The sequence below is a fragment of the Ylistrum balloti genome, unplaced genomic scaffold (assembly GCF_031769215.1).
Source record: "Ylistrum balloti isolate Yb309-2 unplaced genomic scaffold, AGI_CSIRO_Ybal_v1 Utg370932, whole genome shotgun sequence".
Classification (NCBI taxonomy): Eukaryota; Metazoa; Mollusca; class Bivalvia; order Pectinida; family Pectinidae; genus Ylistrum; species Ylistrum balloti.
This window is the reverse complement of record NW_026782527.1, coordinates 5,115-21,990: the sequence shown is the minus strand read 5'-3', so window position 1 is coordinate 21,990 and position 16,876 is coordinate 5,115. Positions and strand designations below refer to the sequence as shown.

Sequence of the window (16,876 nt, the reverse complement as noted above, 5' to 3'; positions counted from 1 at the left end):
ACCAGGGGGAACTTCCCCATCCCTTATTTGTCAGTATAAGTATCAATGATATGTCTAATATAGAATTAAATATCACGAAGCTTCTATCTTTCGTTTTCTTAATAACCGACCATGTTTTGGCGGTGGCTATTATCTTACGACCAGTGGAAAAAGTACATCCCAACTATGGATACTTTATTTGAGGTCAGTGTCCTTAAGTCTTGTTTCCGATCCAACTATACATAAAATGGTTTGTCAAAGACAATGATATCATCTATGTACTCCAGACATTACTTATAGGATAATTCACTTAAAGACACACTCCATTAATGGTGGAGTATTCAAAACTTTTGACATTAAACTTAGTGGTGGAGAACGTTAAATGGAAATTTGCAACAGTATGAACACGATATTATAACTTGTACCGTTTTAATAAAAGAAAGAACACGATTATTTAGATTTATTTCTAAGGTCCTTCTAAAAAAGAATAATAATAGTAACAATATGAAACAAAGGAAACACTTTATTGTTTTAGCATCATTTTAACATCATTTTCATAACGCCAATCAGTATCCAGAGTAGACATTCAAGTGCATATCTAGCCTGGATACTGATTGGCGTTATGACGTCGATATTCCAGGTTAAAGTAGAAAAATACTGTTGATGTGTCCGAAGGTGAATTAAAACACGCCGAAAATGAATATATTTTCCAGGTACAGAATCTTTGAACGAATATTTCTCCGTGTTGATTTCTTTTGATACTCAGAAATTACTCGTACTCAAAAGCAAATTCATATCCTGCCATCTTCTCCAGATACACGGCGTTGAAGTGTTCGTTCTGTGCTACAGTAAACATATTCTTCCAATCACCAACTTTACCTTAAAATAATATGAAATTAAAGATAATACTGTGTTTTATTAATAAATTTTTAATACTGTGTATTAATACCGTATAATGTGCATTATCGAAGGAGATACTGTAAAACAGACAGTAAATCTCGAAAAATAAATATATTTACTCAACAAGAGGCCCATGGGGCCCGTAGGGCCCGTATGGGTCACCCGGCTTTGACTGAAATTGCTTAATTCAAACAGAAGGAAAAGGAATTCTAAAGGTTGCCATTTATTTCCCCTGTAGAATCCACACCTCTACTCGTAAGCGTTTAGATGTTTAAACGACCACAAAGGTGTCCTTCACCTGAGAATTCTTCAAATTCACTTTTGACAGAATCCTATCTTTCCTATAGAGAAAAGGGATTTGGATTATTTGCTCTATTTCTCATGCTTGGCGCTCCCATCCCAAAACATATACAAAATTGATTATCCTTCATCCAAGAATTTTTAGATCAAAGTGGGAAAAACCTACAAATCGCTACAGAGGGATTTTTGATAATGTCCTTTTATTTCCTCTGTTCTGTCAAGGTCCTCCTGTCTTAGAGAGCCAATATCCGATGTTTTATAGAACTGATTCTACTTCACACAAGGATGCTAAAGATCAAATTGGGATATAATCCTGATATGCATACTGAGCTTTTTTCTTCTTCAAAGAATATGTCTTATTTCCTCTATTCGGCCCCGACTCTTCTGTCCCTGGCGACAGAAACCTATCATCTATACAAAATTAATTCCTTTTCATGCACGGACGGTTCAGACCTAAGTGGGATAGAATAAAATGTTTTCCTCACAAAAGAAGAAGTATTTCAGAAACTCTACTCATACAAATGTGGTTCTATTCAAACCAAGAATGCTTCGAAACAAATCTGGTCAAAGTCCGCTCAGTCGTTCGTGCCTAGTATTTTAAAGAAATTGTTGAACGACGACAGTCGGACGGCGGACGACAAGGTTCAGCATGATATCACTTTCATCCTTTTCACCAGGTGAGCTAAACATAGAAAGGGAAACAACAGCCAGTCTCATGACTGCTGAACAATCAATGAAAATAAAACACCTTTACAAATATTGTTTTTGCCTTTCCGAAAAAACAATAAGAAAATACCAACATATCAACATAATCACAATTCAAACTCTAATTCAATAAAACTAGGGCAACGTATGAATAAAACAAATATCTACAAGGAGATTTCTGAAATTTGCAAGAAGAATAATACCAGGAGTTCCGGAAGAGTAAACGTGACATGAAAACCTTGGTCAAGTTAAGTAAGTAATGTCATATTCTCAAACGAGAACAAGGTATACAACAAAGGAACCAACACGAAAACTCACAAGCAGGAAACACATCCAGCTTCATATCACACAAAGAAATAGGTTTAGATGTTCCTAACTTCTCCCATGACTTTCCACTTCTATAAATCGTTATGAACAGGCAAATCTTAGACACAAATATTATTATCTCTCTCCCTCCCTCTCTCTCTCTCTCTCTCTCTCTCTCTCTCTCTCTCTCTCTCTCTCTCTCTCTCTCTCGCTCTCTCTCGCTCTCTCCCCTATTTAGCTAATGGGCATCTGATTAAATACAATAATTATTTTGAAACTAAATCCAAAAAATCCAAAACTTTCATCAATACATCTTTTATTGAAGTTCCCGTATTCTATGTAACATAAAGTAGTATCTCACCTTTCCTGTAGATAGGTACCCTACCACTCTTGTCCACCATTGACCATCTGTCGCTTTCTCCTGTTATCTTGGCATGACATTCCTTCAGGTGTTCTAAAGTGATGTTCTTTTCTACTTCTCGTAAAAATGTAGCATCTTTTTTAACCTCAAGGAAATCAGCTAGCTTTTCAATAGTGCCGTACGTGTCCTGTAGAAACGTTGAATTTATATCAATATCACTTAAACATATTATTATATGCGACTTCAGAAAGGAAACGGAATTGGCGGTTTATTTGTACGTGAAATTACATCCAGCACCATTTAATAGATGCTTCCATTAAAGGTGGTCTTAGTTATATTTCCTTTTGAATCATAAAGGACTACCCAGTATGGCGCAAAGATAAAATTATCCACACACACACACACACACACACACACACACACACACACACACACACACACACACACACACTTATATATATAAATTAATTACTTAACATAACAAACAATATAACACAAACGTTTTCAGGCTTCGCGGCCATCTTCATGTGATTACATTACATATACAATGTACGTTACTTAGTAACCTAATTACCTGAAGATGGCCGAGAGGCCTGAAAACGTTAGTGATATATTTGTTTTGTCATGTTAATTGATTAATTTTCTCTGTATATACGATACACAAAGTTTTTATCTTTTTAAATTATATATATATATATATTTAAATCGGTGTCAAAAAGTTACATGCCTACAGAACCATAGTTTAAAACTCAAATTCACTAAATAAATAGACAAAATATGAAAACAGGAAATTGATATGGATACTCCTGAAAAAAGGACAAGGAGAATAAGACTGATTGTTCCGGTAGAGTAAGAGTCGTTTGCTTCATTAACGACACCAGTGATTTGATGGTCAATATAGGCAAGTAATGTCACGTACCTGAACGAAAACATGGTCAACAACAACGAAACCAGCAGGTATACTAACCAGCATCAAACATGTCCTACTTCATATCTCACCAAGATATATATATCATATTTTACATGTAAACGCTGTAAGTTGGTGATGCAGGAATGGTGCTAATCATACAGCTGGACAAAAAATACAATTTTGATTTACTGGTAAGAACAGATATGTTAAGCGAATGTAGAAGAGTCTGTGGTGTCCTTGATTTCCAACTCCGCTGGGTATGTTGGATGGACATTAATGTCTTGTTATTTAAGGACAAGACAACATCAATGTAACTAGAAAGTGAAGTCGAAGGAGATTTTAAGGTTTTTAAGAGCTGTCTTAATAAGCTCTTCGATAAATTCAGCCTCGTATGGAAACAAAAATTAAGTCAACAAAATCAGGAACACAATTTGTTCTCAAAATTGTGTCAACAGTTTGTTGTGATATCATACCGCCAAACTCAGACTTACAAATGTATTGTCAATCAAAAAATTTAAACAGTGTAAATATTTCTTCTATCGTATATTGTTACATCGGAACTGTGAAGAAAATGCACATAAGGCGTGGCCATCAGCATCACATGAATTCTAGAATGACTTTTTAATTACATTTATTTACAATAATACACTCCTGACTTGTTCATTATTCAAATAAACTTAATTTTGCCAATTAATAATTTTAATCTATTCTGTTCCTTATTTCTAGTAATCTATTTGGTTCCTTATTTTAAGTTAAAACAAAATCCATACAAATTAGTTATACTAATTAATAGGAAACTGTTCATAACAATTCCACACTGACACTTATACATTATCTACCAGTCTTCTTGGCACCGATAGTGTGACAGTGACAGTGTTTAACACCATGTAAAGGGAAACAACTCGTGCTTACCTTAGTTATAACTGTAACAAGTTAACTACTACCTCGCAAACCGATCGTAAAGGGAAACAACTCGCGCTTACCTTAGTTATAACTGTGACACGTTAACTACTATCTCGCAACCCGATCTTAAAGGGAAACAACTCGCGCTTACCTTAGTTATAACTGTAACAAGTTGACTGCTACCTCGCAAACCGATCGTAAAGGGAAACAACTCGTGCTTATCTTAGTTATAACTGTAACAAGTTGCCTACTACCTCGCAAACCCAGCGTAAAAAGTAAGATAATGTAACTGTTAATAAACTTGGATCATCCTAATACTTCAATAATCGATGTATGTCTACAACAGATATCTAATGTACGATTGTCACACTAAAGCATCACATGACACAATGTACCAATATAGCGAAACTAAACATTGCTTTTTAACTAATTTCCCTGTACATCGAACATCAACATTCTGCCAAACGTAACTAATGCATTTACCAACTCATATAACTATATCATATTAGATGACAATATCCATAAACTTGTTTGCCTGTAAAGAAAATGTGAAGAAAATGCACATAAGGTGACCATCAGCATAACGTTTATTTCCGGACTTAGAGTTGGGCAAACACGTTTCAGTCACGCTGCCGTTGTCTACCAGAGATACTTTTCATTGCATACATACTTCACAACAAAACCCCCCTGGAAATAATTCAGGGTCAATCAAAACCACTGACTTGGGAAAATGAAATATAAACTTCTAGTTAGTATACGTCAGTCGATTAAACTAGAGCTTGCAAGCTTTAATTGTACAATAAAAGTACAATACAAGTAATAAAATCTAATGTTCTTTAACTAGTGGATCTAAGAAATATAACAACTGACAGTTTCTAAATTTATCCTGGAAGTAATAAATCAATCTCCTGCTTTTAAGCGGTATTGAACCGTAACACTCCATATGGTTGAACGTAGACTGCTTAAACTTTTGGTACCAATGAAAGATTCCCGATTGCATCTTATGCCAACATCTGAGGAGGTCTTGTTTTGTATCGAGGCCTTGTACTTGATTCTTCATCTTCAATGGAAGTATCAACCCCCCTCCCCCCTCAACAGCAAGGTCCCTCTCTGACCAAGCATCCTCATTTCCTTGATGCTTTATCTTCCTTGTTTTCTCCAGTTTCCTCTAAAGATCCAAACTGATCACTTCGTGATCGAAACTCTACTGAACCGCACGAACTGCTTTTATTGATAGGCGTCCACTCTACCCCTGCTGAACGACCTGCTCCATAGCCACTCGGAAGGCTTCAACCAACGGATTCAAGATATCAGATCCAACTATGTTAGCCAGCTCGTGTTGACATCGTCTACCCACATCTCGGAGTGTTGATTACGAGATCTCCTGAATCCGAAGACGGAGATTCCTTCTTCCAAGTGTTCTATGATCTCCAGCTTGATCGATTTATCCTAACTGTAAGGTATTCTGTTCAGTTCTGATAAACTTCCTCTTCAGTGGTTCTATTGGCTTCACTTCAACGGGCAAGTAATCACCCTGAAAAGCAGGTTCTGGTAAAATCTTCTCTTCCCTGTTCCATATTCTACATCAACTTTATAGACTTGTCAGTCAGGTGACATCCTCCGACACACCCGGTGGACATTGTCCTTCAGTGAAATCTGAGCTTTCCCGGTCCTCCTTGATGGCAGATGTTCCGTACCAATAATCTTTATCTCGGCTTTAGGACAGCATTCTTAAAACCTTGTCATACCGCTTCTTTACTAGAACTGATGAATCCTTAGCCCTCTGCAGTGCAAGAGTGTAAGCTTCATGCATGGTTTATATCCACTTAATCACATCTTCCTTCTTCTCCTTATCCAGATGTGTAATGTGTATATTGAAAGTCGTAGAGATCCCTTGAATGATAAGAAGGAAAGCTTCCTCGTTAGTGGTGCAATTATATGTGTGTACAACCTTGTTTACATGACACTTCCTGTCTGCCTTTGCGTGTGTTCAGAGCATCCCCAATATTGTCCTCTCACATTGTCAAATTCCAGCGGGATAGTATGGTGTGGTTCTTGAATGGATTACCCCACAACTGCGTTGAAGCCGTTCGAATAACTGCTTTTTTGACTCCTCACCTTGATCTTGATTAATCTTCTTCGGGAAACCGAACCTATGCATAAATATGATATAACGCATAATGCATAAAAGACGACCAGCAGCTTTCCTTGTCTGTTTATTTCTTGTTGGATACGCTTGTGCAAATCGAGTAAAGTGGTCTATCAGTATTGGAATTTATCAATGTCCCTTTTAGATCGCTACAAGTGCCCAAAATCAGTGATAATCATTCCAAAAGGATAGGATGATTTAACGTGATGCATCTCAGCTCGATGAAGAAGGTTGGGTTGTCGATTCTTCACACATGAACACACATTTCTCACAATGAGCTGTATAAAATGCCATCCCAGGTCAGTAGAATCTGTCTTTGGCCAAGGAAACTACTTTATCTACTTCTTAGTGTCCCATATTCACGTGGAGTTCCTGATACGCCAGTTGCTTAAGATACTGCGGAAGATAAATATATGAAATCTTATTATTCTCAACTCCCTGTCGCACCCGCTACAAAATATTTCCATCAATCGTCAACTTTTTCCAATCTCTTTCCATACTTGCACCGAATCCTTCTTAAGGCATTTCTTTCTAAAGCCTGTCCTGCCTTAACATTATGTTCCACTCTCTTAACCGCGTCTTTATCCTGCAAATGGCCAATCGCCGTCCCAGTCAAAGTATTGATACTCTTCTTCCTCAGACTTGACTTGCCTACTTCTGGCCTACACTGACACAATCCTCAAAGGTAGACTTCTCTACTGAAATCCTTTCCATCATAGCTATCATTTCCTCCTTAAAACGCATCTCCGTACAATCCTTTGGTAGGTATTCAACTTCATTCACACAGGTGTGTAGTGGACCTTGGAATTATAATCCGCTAACTCAGCAGTCCATCTCGTTATAGGTCGACGGATTATTGTCCGTGAAAACATCAGAACTTGGCGCACAGTATAAAAACTACCTGAAGCGTTCAGTTATTGACCATTTAAGAGTAGACATTCCAATTTGCCACTGTGTAAATGTTAGTTCTTCTCTGCTTTTGGTAAGGTCTTCGACCCATATGCAATGGTACCGTAAGTTCCATCTTTTCTTTTCTGATAAAATATGGCACCAAGACCATACTGAGAGGCACCATTGCTCAACACAAAGGACCTGTTAAAGTCAGGAAACGCTATGATCTTTGGACTTGTCAAGACATCGCATAAATCTTCTAGTACTTGATGTTTGCTGGCTATTTAACTGGTTTCTTAGAGTATCCTTGCTTCTTGTCGATTTTGGGGTAACCCTTATTCCTAGGCTTCTTTTCAACCATCACATCTTCCTCGCACAAACAGCTTGCTCTATGACTGAAGTTTGGAATGTAACGTCTGTAATAGCAAAAGAGGTCCAACAGCTGTTGCACTTCCCTTACCGTCTTATGAATCTCCTCTTTCAACTTAACAACAGCTTTCAAGTTTTCTGCATCCATGCGGCAACCATTCTCCGATTCTACTGAATCCATCCTCTGGTAAAAAGATCTAGCACGTAATTCTTGACTTCTTTATACAATGGAGGGGGTTCTGTATGTCCTCTGTATTAGCACCTTATCTGTTAACTCAATATCCAGCTCCAGTGTTGATGCTGCCACCAATGTCATCCTTATCCCTAGTATAAGCACTTCACTCCTCCTGCAACTGCTTCACCTGGTGTACTTATTCAGGAAACAACACTCAATTAATGTGAACAAGAGAGTCCCAAACATCAGACAACCTGGGATTTCTCTCAACAGCGTTTTCAGTATTACTTTCTATCTCCAGGTCACTAATAACGTTTCCTTACGCAACACAGGACTCTGCACAACCCACTGAGTATCTGATACCCGTATTCTTACAGTTACCTGGCCCTGGTAGTATCTGATACCCGTATTCTTACAGTTACCTGGCCCTGGTTACCTCCTAGTAACGACCGACTTAATTACCGAATTACCTTATTCTTGCCCCTTCCCCTGAGTTATCAATGTCTGAGAGGTATAACTTACAGGTATATTTACCATACACGATGAGTCTTGACTAGACTTCACAAGTGTTTCGGATATATATGGCATCATCACATGACTCACCTATATTGGCAGGCACAAATAGAACCACCTGTTTGGTCCGAGGTCTGACTTGGACACCACCTGGTGGCACAACATGTCTACGCTCTTATTTTGCCTTAGATATTTCACCGGCTGCTTCTTCCTTGACAACCTTGATCAATTTACTAACCTTTTCGCTATCTTTACCTTGAAATATATTGGTCTCGTGATAATGTTATTACCTACAATTGGGTTATCCATGGCCATATTTGTAACCAAAAATTGGTACATTGATATTTGTGCTTTCTATACTCACCATGAAATTCACCCACCCAGTATATTGAAACACACCTCTAACTGCTCCGTTCAGACAAAGGTCACTTTCAAACAACTCACAGCCCTCTCTTATTGGTTTCTCAGGAAACTGAGTACGGAACCAATTAAGGTTCACTACGCTACGCTACGCTACGGCACCAGTGTCCCACATTACCTTTTACTCTCTTTCATCAAACCTTAGAACAACCATACGCTTCTCCCTAACCAGTTTAGCAATCTTTCCTGTCATTATGGTGACAGCTCATACACTGAACCGGTTTGTTTGCTTACCTCTGTAGCCAAAGTTTTACCTCCTAACAAAAAGATTCTACTAGAAATTAGATTTGTACATTGACCTCGCACCACCTGTTTACAACAGTCACACATATTGTCAGTTTCCTTTTTGGGTGTAGTCGTCCCCCTTCCGCATAAATCACTGACCATTTCCCGACCTCAGCAATGGACACTTTCTCTTCGGATGTCCATTTTGTCCACATTTCCAACACTAATGTCCCTGTCCATCACTAATCCTTGTCGAGTGACTGTGAATTCCAATTCTTATTGTGGCTACCCCTATTCTGCATAGTCACAACCTTCATCAGCTCAGCGACCTCTGTCTGCAGCGCTTTAACTTCAACTGCTAAAACTGACGGAGACTTTGCAGTCTGAGTTCTCCCTTTCCTGGAATATCTTGAAATGCAGGATTCACATGTACTATTAACCCAGAACCCCTAAGCGTTCGGACCTATCTAGTGAACAGACTATCGACCAAGCCTTTGGACACTTTATTTCTGATGTATCTATGCAAATTCATAGCACTCGCAAGAACATTACAAGTGACCTCTTTGAACCCCGAGTCAAGGACTCGAGCTCCGAGTAGTATTCTCACGATTCCCTTTAAGGTTGCAAGAGTCAGATGTTGACGAACTTCAAGATAATGATGGAGTCATAATGTAGTAGGTAGAGCCTTTATCACGCCATCCACAATGTCAGTATCTGGATATCCCTTATCACTAACTACATTCGCTTATCTGAGCCCAGGTTTGTAAATAATACCACTAACCTTAACCTCCTTCTATAGCTTGTGGATTTGACGAAAATATGATTCAGTATAATTCACCACCTACGTGACGCTACTCAAAATGATACCAATTTTCAATGGTTTACCTTCATATATCGTTTGCCGCGAATCAATTACCAAAGGTTTGTTTTATTTTGACAAAGAGTGATTAAGAACTTTCTCTCCGTGTGTCGGTAGGACTTTAAGAGCGCGTGTGCTTATTAAAAGAACAGTAAATATGTTATGTCGTCACTTCCGGTATCAAACTAGGTGTGTGTGATATCTTGCGAGAAAAGAGGATAAAACAGCCACCACAACAGCTTATTCTGTCTAAAGTTGCGATATAATTCTTTCTACATTACGTGCATTAGGATCTTTTGTATATTAGTCTGAAGTTTTGGGATCATTGTATATAAGATTGAAAGAAAAGAAGCTTGGATAAGAATTTATTATCATTTACAGACAATCAATGATTTTATAGCTTAGCAAAACCAGCTCTCACATCACGAAGAGCATATCCGGGTTTTCTGTCGGGCACCTTGCGTTATTTTAGTGGCGCCGTGCGCAGAGCAGCAGTGTAAACAAGATGACGGAGACGGCAACAGTCGTTTTACGTCGATACAAAATCGAACCATGTTATATGTTTAAAAATCCCCAGAAGGACTAGAAAAACACCCGTCTTACAACGATGTGATCTGTGATAGGAACATGTATGACATTTTTGCCCATTTCGAAAGGTCTTGCAAAGAAACTTAGATGCTTTGTAGAATAAATCAATGTTGAATGAACAACTAGATGTTGTTAATGTTTGCGTAATCAATGTGACGGAAACTTTTTTCCGTAAGAGATATCAATTTGGATACGGTATCGTTTTGGGTGGCGTCACGTTATTCAGTTTGGAATGAGTTGTAATCGAGTACAGAAAGGAAAGATTTTATCTTGGAGTCGTTTTTCAAGCTTGGTTAAAACGTTCTTTGAAAACCACATACTATTCATTTCATTTCCTGAGGAAACAGTATCACAGTAAGATTATAACCATGATTTTATAGTACTTAATTAGAATTAGAATGATAGTGAGAAGCTGTGATAAAGGAGTGGTTGGACATATTGAAGAGCTATCAATATGAGGATTTTTGTAAAGTTAAGGAATTTAGTATTATCAAGGCAGGTCCGTACCCTTATCTTTCATATGCATTTTGAATGATTGTAATGCTGAAGCGTGATTAGGTGGTAGTTTCTGTAGAAGGAAGGGATAATGTGTGGGTTATTCAGCTTGCTTAGTTCTCTTTGTATACAGGGTATGAAAAATGTATACAAACAAGGATTAAGCTATACAATGTCTTGTCTGCAGGCACGATGACATACCTATCATGTAAATCTTTAAGTGAAACCACCATGGTATATAACTATTTTAAATGGGCATTCTCTTAACAGAAAGTTCAGAGTTAATGCATGTAAAGAAATTTAATTATTTGGCAAATAGGAAGCAGCCAAGGCGTGTGAGCTTGAAGTAGGTTCCCTCTGAAGACAAACGGAACTTGGAACCAGATCGAATTCTGTTTAAGAAAAGTGTATACGTTGACAAGGCGACAAGTCCCATGCCAATGATATTATGTTAATTCGGTACATGAATTGAACCCACAACCATTCAGCCAGAAATTAAAACTACCATAGCGTTTGTAAATGAACTTATCCTAACGGAACTCGCATTCAAACTTTAGGTCCGTTAAACATTAAACCGAAAAAGGAACCTGGCTCCAGTTCCGTGTGAGGTAAAACGGAACTGGCGCTCGGATGCGCACTGGACATATCATTTTGTCATCATAAACGTTCTTCTTAAACGAAACTAGGATTTAGATGTCAGTTCTGATTTTCTTAAGAGAAACAGGTAGCCAACTTCTGCCTCTGGAAAGGCAATGGACTTTGCATACCATATTTAGCAAGCACGTGTGTAAGTATTTTGTTATTACATACCTTCTTGAAATCCTCATATATTAGTGACAGGACACGCATTTCTGGATGCTGTCTAAGCCCATCTGACCATTCCTTCATATATGTGAACCAGGATGCACCCGATACGTAAACTAGGGGAGACAAAACATTATCGATAACGACTATCGATATGATGTTATAAATTCAAATTATGCATAATCTCTGCATAACATGTAATACTAAACAAGATAATATCATTTACTTTAGATCGATTTAAAAGAAATTAAGGCGAATGTCTATTAAAGAAAATTAATTTTCATTTGTTTAGTATTAAGGAAAATGGTATAGCAGTACCAATGTCAATCGCAAAATTTTCTGAACGAAAGATGCTAATTATTTTCGCGTGCATGATGCTGTATTTTGCGGTACATTAACGTGATCGTGAAAATTAAGTCCATGTCTGCTTACATTCCTCCGACAAAAAGAATTTCATGAAAAAATTGAAATCTCCCTCAAATCCAGTGTTACACATATTGTCAATGTAATGGAAAGCAGACACTAGCACGTCTTTCGGATTCCTTGAGACAAAGATGACCTTTGGAATTCCTCTCTTAGCATCATTTGGAATCAATGGAAATGTGAAATGCGTCAGAAATGTTCTGGGTGTCTCCATTTGTTCTATTAATTTAAGATCCTCGGCGTCAGCTACCCGAGGTGTACCAGAGTATTTCAATGTTCCTGATCTTAGCATCTGTACAGTGTTATAGACCCAATGAGTACCTGCAATACAAAATACATATACTGTAAAAACATTAATTTTGTGAAGTTTTCGCTTTTGTTGATTTCGTTGGTACTCTAAATCCGCAAAATCATTTGCCCACCAACTGTGAGTATAAATATGTTCATTGGGCAATAATCATCCCCAAAATCGTTTCATAAAAAACAACACGAAAGTGGAATCAATCCAAAATAAGCAATCTCACAGAATTTAATGTTATTTGGTATTCGAATATCTGTTACAATCAATTTCAGTCATCTTAAATATTGGGCATTCTCAACGATCATGGCATGATGGAGCCAGCGCAAAAATATGCTGTAAAACTGATCTATTTTCGTGTTTTTTAAAAATGACTATTTCGTGGAAATACGATTTGATGGATATCTGTAACTCAATAACTCTTCTTTAAACTAATTTTCTACTAAAATATCGACTCGTAGGCCGAGAGTATGTCAAGAGTATCCACGAAATTAATGGAAATAAATCCTCCAGGAAAGAGTTTATAGTCAATATATACTGAAAGGTGTAAATGAATGAATAGGTATGAATAAAATAATATAAAAACCCGTTTTTTAATATATATATTCGTGGTTTACAATGAGCTGTATGCAGTTCTTTGGCTACAAAATCTCTTTAATGTATGGATAGTAATAATCAATAGGGGTCCAATTTCGCTATATGAAAAAAAATCGCTATATGCGCTGTCAATAAATGTATAGCACGAACTTTGATATCCAAAATTTCTATCAAAAATTGTGATTAATGTAGTATAGAAAATACCAATAAGATAACTCTCAAAGCTATAAGATATTTATTTAATAATTGTAGATATCATGAACAATACAAATTGAAATTCGTTACAAAATTTTGTGCTTTGCCTATTAATCAATACTATACTCAACAAAAAAAGAAAGGTTAACATGTTTCCTTGGCGAATACTTGTAAATGAGTGAAAACAAAATGACGTTTGTGCAATATTAGAAAATGGTAATGTTTTACATTACAAAATGCAAGGGGGTTACCAAAATCATTCAAGCGTGAAAGTCTGTATTAGCGAAAGAGCTACACGAGGTTTTCTGCGACTAACTTGTATCTTCGCTCGAATTTCATAAACATTCAAACTGACAACTGTTCCTTATATCCTTAGGACTTAGAAATCACCGAATCTTGCTATCTATCAACTTTATCATTATGCCCCGGCTGTCACAAGTACAGAGAGAAAGGGCTGTAGGCATGATCAAGGCTGGGGAGTCTCGCCGTCGAGTTGCACGGCATTTTGGTTGCAGTGTTAAGACAATTTGCCTTTTGGTAAGTCGTTTATGCCAAATTGGGTCAACATCCGATCGTCCCCGAAGCGGCCGACCCCGTAAAACGACCGCCATGGATGACCGTCGTATACGATTGATACACTTGCGCAATCGATTCGTAATCGCAGTAGAGACTACAAGGACATTGTTTGGGCGTCGTGTGTCTCCCCAAACAGTCCGCAACAGGTTGAGGGCCTACCAATTGAAAGCGCGGCGTCCCTACACAGGACCCAATTTGTTGCGAAGTCACCGTAATAATCGGCGTAACTGGACCCGTGTTCACCGTCGTTGGGCCTTAGGACAATGGAACAATGTTCTGTTTTCAGATGAGTCCAGGTTTTGTCTGCAACACGGTGACGGAAGGCGCAGACTGGGAGGGGAGCGTTTTGCGAACTGCTGCGTCGCAGAACGGGGCCGCTTTGGCGGCGGAAGTGTAATGGTTTGGGGTGGTATTTTTGGGGGACTCGTACCAGCAATTTAACCGGCATTCAATATCGGGACGAAATTTTAAGACCAGTGGTTCTGCCATTCTTAAGACGCCATGGCGTTGGCGCCATTTTGCAACAGGATAACGCACCAGCGCACACCAGTCGTGTCAGCAGAACATTCTTGCAGCAGAACATTCTTGCAGCAGAATAATGTACAGGTGTTAGATTGGCCATCTAAATCACCTGATTTGTCACCGATTGAGCATGTCTGGGACGTTCTTGGGCGACGCGTGAGAGAACGTCAAAATCAGCCGTCAAACTTGCAGGAGCTGGCCCAAGCCTTGATCGCTGAATGGAACAACATCTCTCCTCGAATTATCCGCCGGTTTACGAGTTCCATGCGACGACGCTGCAATGCTGTTTACTTCGCAAACGGTGGCCATACCCGTTACTTATGGTGTTACCTTTGAAATTGACCCCAACGTCCTTTACAGTCGAATAAAATCAACTGAACGCAAAATTTTATAATGAACCATGACTGCAGTTTTATCAGAATTGATCAATTCCTTTATTCGTACATGATTGGTAAGGATTTATGAAGGGGTTAATTAATCAATCACAGAATAAAGTAGTGTTACCTTTCCTTTTTTGTTTAGTATATATTATACCAATACACATAAAACCACTCATGATTCATTCAAAACAAGATGGTTCGTTACTCGAACCTCCATGTATTTATGGAATATGGCATGCAATGTAACTGGTACAAACTCTCACCCGACTTTGGAAATGTGCATAATAGCACGTCATCCGCCCTACATTGGAATTCCGAGAACCTTTGGAGTTGATCCCTGACATTCCCTGGTGTTGTCTTGTGGAAGGGTCGACCTTTATAACGCTTAAAGCTGTACTTGTTCGTTTGAAATTCATCAGATACTTCTACAAACTCCATCTCGTTAATTCGAGCCGTTTGGATGTCCTGGGACGATAACAGTTAATACCAAATTACTAAGTAATACGTGTAAATGATGGTTTGATATGCAACGTAAATGTATTAAACAATAATGACCTAAGCAAACATTGTTGGGCATAAGTCACGATAAAAAACCCGACAGTAAGATGCGGCTTATTTCCTTTACTGGTAAGCAAATGCAAGTTTATTTTGTTAGTAACTACAAGCTTTTATTCAGAATAGGTTTATCTCTTAGATCGACTTTGTTTCGAGTTTTAAATGTAAATAAATGTTATATGACAAACAGCAAGGACAACATTTCTTGTGAGTTCAGTTGTTGTTATCTAACGGTAAAAACTGCTTGTGGTTACCTTCCTTGAAAAATCAATTGAGGCTATCAATACAATATAATGACAGTAGAGAAAGAGTTGCTATCTAAAATGTCGGATGTTTACTTAATTATAAAGAGACAGTACTGCTTACCTTATAGTAGACTCAAATGTAAAGGGTACCTGTCCACAGTTTATTTGAACTTTGTTGTAAGTGTGACTCTGTCATATGATCTTTTTATAGTAAGCTCAAACTAACCTAACACGAATTTAAGTAACGAGGTTATGAACATGTCATGTGCTACATAACTACATTACCACACTATTTAACGATGACATATGTTTATTTCTTGTCTAGTGACCGTGAACTGTTTTGAAATGTCCTAGATATGTAAACTGCAATGTGATAACCTAGTTTTACACAGTTGATATTGTCTGTACATGATAACATAGTCATTACCACATGGACTGTTGATTGTCAAGACATAACAAACCATAACAAAATTTGTTTTACAACGATAAACGTTATCATGGCAATCAGGAAAAATATAATTCAGTCAGGTTGCATCAGGGGCGTGTCACTTTCACGTCAAGCCGATTGTTATATACTGACCACGTGGACTCTGTAGGACATTTATACAGTCCTGGATGTAGTAATACTAACGTTATGGCTTTATTCACTCCTCAAACTAGTCATATTCATAGCCATGAACACGAGGCATTATCATAAATCTCGCGGATGCACTGTCACGTTTGAAATTAAATGGATACTTTACAGAAAACACTAGGTGTCGATCCCGTTCTAACTATGTTATATTCGCTTACTCTCTCCGTGCTACGAAAGCTTCAAGTTGATTAAGTAAATATTGTTTCTGGTGACCCGTGAAATCTAGCTTGGAGACTTTATAAAATAATGGTGATGTTGTGGCACACATCAGGCTTTTAAAAACCTATCGTAAAGATGGCCGCGATCCTCCAAACACTCGCCAATTTCTGAATATCAATTCTGTAAAAAAGGGAGTGGATGTTAAACACATCAGCAATATTTTACACTAGAAGTCTGTTCAGGCTAATATTCCACCATACTTTCAAAGTAGAAACACCCTTATAATTTCCTACAGTAACTCATTGCATCCAATATTTTCAACCACTAGCAACCGCTGCCATAACTGAATGTAGATGACCTTAGAACCCATCCTCCGTCAGCCTGTTCTTGTTCTACCCCTAGTTGTAAATTTGTCCAATTGGGCACATAGTAACTGGTGA

General features: G+C 38.0%; 1 protein-coding gene across 1 annotated transcript; it reads right to left on the bottom strand.

The window, feature by feature from the left end:
• Positions 1 to 748: 748 nt before the first annotated feature.
• Positions 749 to 15,281, bottom strand: LOC132559546 (sulfotransferase 1C3-like). The gene is made up of 5 exons (XM_060224175.1): positions 15,107 to 15,281; positions 12,285 to 12,596; positions 11,859 to 11,968; positions 2,552 to 2,738; positions 749 to 858 (listed from the first exon to the last, which is right to left on the bottom strand). Exons 1-5 carry the CDS (start codon positions 15,279 to 15,281, stop codon positions 749 to 751), a joined length of 894 nt encoding a protein of 297 aa, XP_060080158.1.
• Positions 15,282 to 16,876: the final 1,595 nt, after the last annotated feature.